The sequence below is a fragment of the Homarus americanus genome, unplaced genomic scaffold, assembly GCF_018991925.1.
Source record: "Homarus americanus isolate GMGI-L3 unplaced genomic scaffold, GMGI_Hamer_2.0 scaffold27466, whole genome shotgun sequence".
Lineage (NCBI taxonomy): Eukaryota > Metazoa > Arthropoda > Malacostraca > Decapoda > Nephropidae > Homarus > Homarus americanus.
Genome location: NW_024744857.1, coordinates 39,603 through 48,571, shown reverse-complemented (window position 1 = coordinate 48,571; position 8,969 = coordinate 39,603). Strand labels below are relative to the sequence as shown.

General features: G+C 37.0%; 1 protein-coding gene across 1 annotated transcript; it reads right to left on the bottom strand.

Moving 5' to 3' along the window:
• Window positions 1-6,892: 6,892 nt before the first annotated feature.
• On the bottom strand, window positions 6,893-8,638 carry LOC121878240 (gastrula zinc finger protein XlCGF7.1-like). Its single transcript, XM_042384336.1, has 2 exons — window positions 8,580-8,638; window positions 6,893-8,362 (listed from the first exon to the last, which is right to left on the bottom strand). The coding sequence occupies exons 1-2, from the start codon at window positions 8,636-8,638 to the stop codon at window positions 7,546-7,548; spliced, it is 876 nt and encodes a 291-aa protein (XP_042240270.1). The 3' UTR covers window positions 6,893-7,545.
• Window positions 8,639-8,969: the final 331 nt, after the last annotated feature.

Below are 8,969 nucleotides of genomic sequence, written 5' to 3'. Positions count from 1 at the left end.
AAAAATTCGCGGTTGTCGTAAGTCCTGACGGTCGAAGTCGAGTAGTCGTAGTCAGTCGTTTGTGTATATATATATATATATATATATATATATATATATATATATATATATATATATATATATATATATATATATATATATATATATATATATATATATATATATATATATATATATATATATATATATATATATATATATATATATATATATATATATATATATATATATATATATATATTTCCATAACTACAATGAAAATCAGATAAGATAAATCTGATAAAATCACACCAAAAAAACAATGAGTAACCTTAGCTATTTTATTCAAGACATCTTAATACTGTACAGTGATTCCAATCTAACCCAACTCTAGAAGGTCGCTCAACCTAAAAGTTCGTTAACCGAAACCATTGTTTCAATGGGTTTTTGGGTAATTGGTTCACTTCTTACCTCCATCCTGAGTGCGAGATCTCCTACATGTACGTATGTATGTGAGCCTATCAATGAGAAAATAGACAAACATAGAGAAATTTGACAACTGGCCACATACAGAATGCTACACAATTATAGAAAAATAATTATTAAAAAATAAATAAATATAATATATAAAGTTAATAATGATTAAATAACAATTATCTTAATAACTAATTATTCTTTAATGACAAGTACCTCACAAAATTACGTCCTGGGTTCATGTCCTGTTGGCACGAGACACACATGAGAAGGGTGTTTGAGTACCTCTCACTATCATGTCCTATTGTACACATGTTCTACAATATTGGGGTTGTCACAAAATAAAATATTCAGCAATAGTTTAAATATTTATATCTCATTCTGTATGATATTTATGTTTGGGGCACATCATGGCCAAACATAAAGTGTATATAGTAAGGTTGACAATCCCTTATCCGAAATCCTTGGGACCAGATGCGTTTCCGATTTCATTTTTTTTTTTTTTTTTTTTTTGTGATCAGCCCACCCGGGCACAGGTCACTGACCCACATTGGGGCCTGGGGAGCGAAAATATAAGAATAATTATAATAATAATTCATAGGTCTAGGTCGTGTTTATCACTTTTGATCTGGTTTTCATTCTTGTATTTCTTTATTATTATTATTATTTTATTATTGCAGTATTATTGTTATTATTATTATTATTAATTTTATTGTTATTTTATTATTATTATTATCATTGTGGTCCCTCGGTTAACGAACACAATTCGTTCCAGAAGGTCGTTCGCTAACCAAAACCATTGTTTCAATGGGATTTTGGGTAATTGGTTCCAGCTCACCGAAAATTACATACAAACTAAAAATAAATGCAGTAAAGTACACTTACTTTGAGGTGTGTATGTAGAAGGCTCCTGGTTAATGATGATGATGATGGGAATTAGAAGTAGAGGTGAAGGAGAAGGGAGAAGAGAAGCAAGTGGGGTGGAAGAGAAATCACCCCATGCTTCATGCAGCCATTTCACCCATAAAATTTTAAGTTCACTTGGTGTAATCCAAGATTATTATCTTTAAATCAACACTGCACTGCACTGTATATTGTCAATATGTAAAATAAATTTCAGAATGACCAATAATTGTACTGTAAAACTGTAAAAATAGTTTATGATCAAGAGAGTCTCAAGCAAGATGCTTCCTCCACTGAGCAGACACAAACTGACACTATTCTGGGTGAGTCAAGTGGCTGTTTGGCACGCTAAAAACTAGTTCCCTGTACTTCAATTATGTTAAATAATTGTTAAAATGACTAAAAAATTTAATAGAAGACTTGGAAAATTATTGAATAGTTCAACCTTCTTGATATTTGCTCAAATGGTAACGAATTTAAGCCCTAATACCGATTACTGTATTGGCGGACTAATACCCCAGCTGGTGAGCAGCCGAAAACATGTTGACACGATTTCGTAAAGATTTCATTAACCGAATTTCTGTTCGTTAACCGAGTTGAAGATTCTTATGGAAGGTAATTCGTGAACCGAAGTTTCATTAACTGAGGTATCACTGTATTATTATTATAGTTATTATTACATTTTCGCCCCCAGGCAACAAAGTGGGTCAGTGACCTGTGCCTGGGTGGGCTAATCCCTGTTGGAAAAAAAATAATAAAGTTTTGCTCCACAAAAATCTTTCAGTTTTCAGAATTTTGGATAAGGGGTTGTCAACCTGGTACTGCCCTTTAATTGGTCACTTGATACTAGGGTTTACTTCTTAACTTAGGGTCACTGCCACCAGACCACAGGACAGTATGTGTAGTTGTTCTTTGGGGAGCTGGCAAAGAAGTCTAGCAGTGTGAGTTTAGTCTCGCAGTGTGAGCTTTGTCTACTAGTATGAGTTTAGTCTAGCAGTGTGATTTTAGTCTAACAGTGTGAGTTTAATCTAACAATGTGAGTTTAGTCTAGCAGTGTGAGTTTGTGTTTTTCATAAATCAAAGTTAAGGGTGGAAGAAAGGATGAAACACCAACCAGTAGTCTTAACTAATTTATTTTAGACATATTAAAAATATTGCACTCTGTCACAATACAAAAATAGGTGACCTTCACAAAGCAACTAAGGTCACTGCACCACACAAAAATAACTGACCTTCTCCCATAAATTAAGGTCTCTTCTTCTCCATACAAAATAAGTGACCTCCTCACCTAGGATACTCCTTCACCGAACACCCAATAGCACCTGAATAGAGTAACAATACATACAGCTTATTATTAGCACCAAGGTACACCCATCTTACCTTCTACTCTTGTTAGAAGATGAGATCCTTCACAGACATTCATATCAGGACTGCAGCATTAGGTCGCTTAAAGTAGCAACAGTGAGCACCTCAAAGTAGCTCCAACACATCTCCACACCCAGGGTAATGAAAGTGTGAGTTATCCAGAGATCCTTAGGGGAGGTTGTACAGTGGTCCTGGGCATTACCCACAACACCAAGTGGGCTCCTCAAAGTACCACAGTGGTCACTAGGCCGGGCATTCCCTCCGACCTAACTTGTCTCTCTCCATGGTCCTCACCGCTCACACACAGGCATGTACACCTGTCCCTGTAAGATTCCCGGAGATACAGAGTGAGAGCCTCCGTGGACGTAGGCCTACTGGTGCCAATGTTTACAAATAACCATGTCTTTATACTGGCCCCCACACATACACTTACATATATTATATTATGACTTTACGCCTTATAATTACATACTACAATAAGTGTCTGGTTTGTCAGGTTTAGGTAAATTTCTTTAAATATCTCATTACCTGGAAACTGTGGCCCTCAGGTGCCAGCACACACAAGGGCCTTGGTTCTGGGCTTGGGTATATCCACATCACTTTACATTATTCCCAATGTATGGGTCATCCCCCACACTTTGCAATTGTTTACCACGTTCATAAGATTATTGAATCACTGCACTGTCCGTGGCTATTCGTCACGTGGGGTAACGATGTGTATTAAGCTCACACCGAGGTACACAAGATATTTTCCTTGGAGTATAATTTATGGGTCAACCCCAACACTTCACATATGTCTGATACATTTGTCCTTTTCCCAGATCATTGTTCTCACATATTTTCATCTGACACCTGAGGTAACTATGTTTACTAATCGTACACAGACGTAAATACCATAACCCTCACACACGGACACACTTATGCACAATACAGGTATTACACTAGTATGTACCAATTGGGCTTTCTCATCCATCATATAGGTACCTTGAGTTTTCCCTTAATACTATCAGTACACACACTTAATATTATATACACGGACACTGGTATAATACAACATACAACAGTACCTTAAGTTCTCCCTTAATACTATCAGTACACACATTTAACATTATATACACAGAAACTGGTATAATACAACAGCACCTTAAGTTCTCCCTTAATACTATCAGTACACACACTTAACATTATATACACAGACACTGGTATAATACAACATACAAATTACCTCTTCAGAGTGTTAACGGTTTTCTGTGACAGTACCCAATAGAAAACTTAGATACTCCCTTAGTGCGGTGAGTGTGAACGATATGCAGCTGTAATAAGAGTCACAAGAGATTATAGGTACCTGTACTAATGTATGTATGCAGTACATAGTATTCACATAAAACTCTATATTCATGTACACATCATTAATGCCATTCTTGTAGCATGCCAGTACTGTATTAGGAGAAGTTGTATATAAGAACAGCAAATATCTAAATACTGTATGTTAATTTAAACAAGTCTTCTGCTTGACATGATAAAAAAAACAAATTTTAACACAGAGTTTGACATTTCGGCATTGGCTAGTTTAAGAAAATGACTGCCCAAGTATGAATTTATATATAACCAAGAGTTACCTAACTAAGGTACAAGATGCTTACTGAGCAATACAGCTAGTCCCCGACTTACGACCGCATGGACTTACGTCCATTGGTACTTACGACCTGCTCTGACCTTACGTCCGTCGGGACATACGACCGCGGCAGTCGTGACCAAAAATATTTTGAAATGACGCGCGCATTTTCTATACCAAAATGTTTCCGTCCCAGGCGAGAGGGTGGCGCGCCTCGGGTCGCCTCATGGGTACACTCACTCAGTGGAGTTTGTGTTTGGCTATCGTATCCTATACTGATCGTGCTGTGAACTTTCGTTATTATCGTATTTAATTGACTTTATAATGACTGGAAAGAGTAAAAGTGAGAGTGCTGGTGGTGTTCCAAAGAAAAGGATACAGGCAATTACTTTTGAGATGAAAATGAAGATAATAACACAGCATGAGAATGGAAAAACAGCAGCAACAATCTCAAGCGACCTAGGTTTCTCACACTCGACTATATCCACTATTCTGAAGGACAAGGAACGTATTCGTGATGTAGTGAAAGGAACAACACCTATAAAGGGAACTATAATATCAAAGAAAAAACAAAGTCCTATTCACGATATGGAAAAATTATTGGTGATATGGATAGAAGACCAGATACAGAAGCGTGTACCCTTAAGTCTTCTAACCATACAGGCTAAAGCAAGAAGCCTGTTCCAAAGCCTGAAGGAGCAGGCAGGATATGAATGTGATAAAACCTTTACAGGAAGTCATGGGTGGTTTGATAGATTTAAAAAACGCTACAGTACACAATGTTAAGATGAGTGGAGAGGCAGCTAGTGCCGATGTTGGTGCTGCCAAAGCTTTCAAGGGAGTTAGATGAAGTGATTGTGGAAGGGAATTATTTGCCTGAGCAAATATTCAATGTGGAAGAGACTGGATTATTGTGGAAGCGCATGCCTGAGCGGACATACATCCACAAAGAGGCGAAAACAATGCCAGGATTCAAGGCATTCAAGGACAGAATTACACTTCTGTTGGGGGGGGGGGAATGTTGCTGGTTTCAAGGTAAAGCCTTTCATGATCTATCATTCAGAGAACCCCAGGGCTTTTAAACATGTCAGCAAGCACACACTGCCAGTGTTTTATCGCAGTAATAAGAGAGCCTGGATGACCCTAGTACTGTTTGAGGATTGGTTCATGACTTGTTCCATTCCACAAGCCAAGGAGTATTGTCTGCAACAACAGATTCCATTCAAGATTTTGCAGATTTTGGATAATGCTCCGGGACACCCACCACACCTGGACGACATGCACCCTGATGTTAAGGTAGTGTACATTCCACCTAACACTACCTCTATCATCCAACCCATGGATCAAGGTGCTATTGCTGCCTTTAAAGAGTATTATTTACGCACAACCTTCGCTCAGGCTGTTGCTGCTACTGAAGGTGAGAAAACGCTCAGAGTTTTGGAAGGAGTACAACATTTTGTCATGTATAAAGAACATTAGTGCAGCATGGGATCAGGTTACAAAACATTGCATGAATGGAATATGGAAGAAAATCCTGAAAAGATATGTGAACAGTTCTAAAGGCTTTAATGAAAATGAAGTTATTTCGGATATTAGTAACAAGATAGTGGAGTTAGGTAAACAGCTGGAGTTAGAAATTGATAATGAAGATGTTGGACAGTTGGTTGAAAATGTAGCAGAAGAGCTCAGTAACGAGCATCTTATTGAACTAGATGCACAGAAAATTGCAGAGGAAGAAGAGAGACAAAATGTAGAAGAAGAACCTGCACCCCCCAAAAAGTTTTCAGTGAAACATATGGCAGAGGCATTTGCTACAATTAATAAAGAAATGAAAATGTTTGATGGCATGGATCAAAATTATGAGCGTTATGCCAAAGTTGACAGAATGGTCCAAGATGCACTTGCTTGCTACAGGGAGATTTATAATGAAAAGAAAAAGCAAACTGTGCAGTCTAAATTGGACATCTGTTTCAAGAAGTCCCCCAGTCCTGTCCCCTCATGCCCCACCAGTGCTGCCTCTTCACTCCCTCAAGATGATCCAATACCTTCAACCAGCAAGTTTCCACAGCACATAAACCTGTCTGAAGAAAGTGACATTGATGCCCCACCCAGCCCTAACTCCTCTTCTGCTTCATCCAATTAATATGGTCTCCATGTATCCTGTACGTAAATAGAAAATTATGGGGGCCCTGTGTGCGTTCAGCTGACTACATTTAAGGTAAGTGCTCAGTCACACTGTATCCATTCCTCATTATTTATTACTTTTAGTGTACTGTATTTCATTATAGATTTTTTTTTTTTTTAAATTCACTTTTTTTTTTTTTTTTTTTTTTTTAATCTATGTTGGACTTACGACCTGGATTTGGGTCCCTAACCCCGTCGTAAGTCGGGGAGCACTTGTATATTAAACATGATATTATATACAGTTAAGAGGTGTTAAAGTTCATCTGCCCCATAACACCAGGTACTATATATGAACCCTAACCATTATTTACCAGACAATGGTGCCATATATCTCTAAGTGATGAAAGAATATATTTAAAACTTGAACACGAATCAAAACTACCAACCATTTTAGTCAAGATAAAATATCAAAATATCTAGTCAGAGTTGAGCAAAACTTATCAAATATTTACGTACAATTTCAACAGAGATTGAAGAGTTTCTGTGAGATAATGACAACACCTTCATTATAACAATAGTCTACCACCACTGTCCTACTTTACCAAGATGATTTACTACCTGTGTTAATGTACGTACTTGTGTATAAAACTTACATGACGTGTAAATAAAGACAGACGTACACACTAGACACAACTATTGATGCACAAATTATAGTAAATGAGAGTTCATCAATGTTCAACAGATCTTATCCAGTGAAGATTAAATTTTAAGTACATAGACAATAAGTTTAACTTTTGCTTACTACTATACTGTAAATAACTTTATTAAAATGGCTGATGAAACAAAATGGAGTATTATTATGAGGGATATTTAACCAACACCAAATGTCTACACTAAGGCCATGGTAGAAGAAATTTACCTCATAACAGCAGATAATTATAACTTGTATTTAATATCTATAAAAGTGGCATTTGACACTCCTCTTTATTTCTGCTACATTCATAGAGTTTGTTCAAGCTATTTTATATTGATGTTCATTACTGTATTCAAGTTTATGTGTCACATTTACCTTCTCTTAAAGTCATTCAAACATTTATTGAATTCTGTGTTTTTTCATGCACAAGTTTATGACATTTGAGATGACCCTTCTGGGAGAAACATTTCCCACATTCCTCACATTCAAACTCCTTTATACCACTGTGTACAAGAATGTGTGTCTTGAGAGTACTCTTCCGGGAGAAACATTTTCCACATTCCTCACATTCAAACTCCTTTACACCACTGTGTGCAAGAATGTGTGTTTTAAGATTACTCTTCTGGGAGAAATATTTTCCACATTCCACACATTCAAACTCTTTTATACCACTGTGTCCAAGAATGTGGTCCTTGAGAGTACTCTTCCGGGAGAAACATTTCCCACATTCTTCACATTTAAACTCCTTTTTACCACTGTGGCCAAGAATGTGTCTCTTGAGAACACTCTTATGGGAGAAACATTTTCCACATTCCTCACATTCAAACTCCTTTATACCACTGTGTCCAAGGATGTGTGTCTTGAGATTACTCTTCAGGGAGAAACATTTCCCACATTCTTTACAATCAAACTCTTTTAGAGCACTGTGGCCAAGAATGTGTGTCTTGAGATTACTCTTCTGGGAGAAACATTTTCCACATTCCTCACACTTAAACTCTTTTATACCACTGTGTCCAACAATGTGTGTCTTGAGAGTACTCTTCTGGGAGAAACATTTTCCACATTCCTCACATTCAAACTCTTTTAAACCACGGTGTCCAAGAATATGTGTCTTGAGAGTACTCTTCTGAGAAAAATGTTTCCCACATTCCTCACATTCAAACTCCTTTATACCACTGTGTCCAAGAATGTGTGTCTTGAGATGACTCTTGTGAGAAAAATGTTTCCCACATTCCTCACATTTAAACTCCTTTATACCACTGTGTCCAAGAAGGTGTGTCTTGAGATGACTCTTCTGAGAAAAATTTTTCCCACATTCCTCACATTTAAACTCCTTTATACCTCTGTGTCCAAGAATGTGCGTCTTGAGATGACCCTTCCGTGAGAAACATTTCCCACATTCCTCACATTCAAACTCTTTTATACCACTGTGTACGAGAATGTGTATCTTGAGAGTTCTCTTCCGAGAAAAATATTTCCCACATTCCTCACATTTAAACTCCTTTATTCCACTGTGTCCAAGAATGTGTCTCTTGAGATTACTCTTAGATGACAAATGTTTCCCACATTCCTCACATTCAAACTCCTTCATACCAATGTGTACAAGTAAATGTGTCTGAAGAGTAGACTTTAAACAAAACTGTTTGCCACATTCCTCACAGGAGAACTTTTTATCTCTGCTTGACATTGTGAACTTCTACTTAGTTACACCTGGTCTTGAGATGTGACATCACAGTACCTGAAACAAAATATTTTGCCTGAGATAATATTCTCATAAAAGTACAATTTATAAATGAAAACTACAAGTGACTAAAT

What these genes read in the sequence shown, in the direction of transcription:
- LOC121878240 (XM_042384336.1), bottom strand. Translation starts at nt 8,638, where the DNA reads ATGTGGGAAATATTTTTCTCGGAAGAGAACTCTCAAGATACACATTCT. An exon ending in ACACATTCTCGTACACAGTG is followed by an intron (nt 8,363 to 8,579) that starts GTATAAAAGAGT and finishes TTTTTCTCACAA; the next exon opens with GAGTCATCTCAAGACACACA.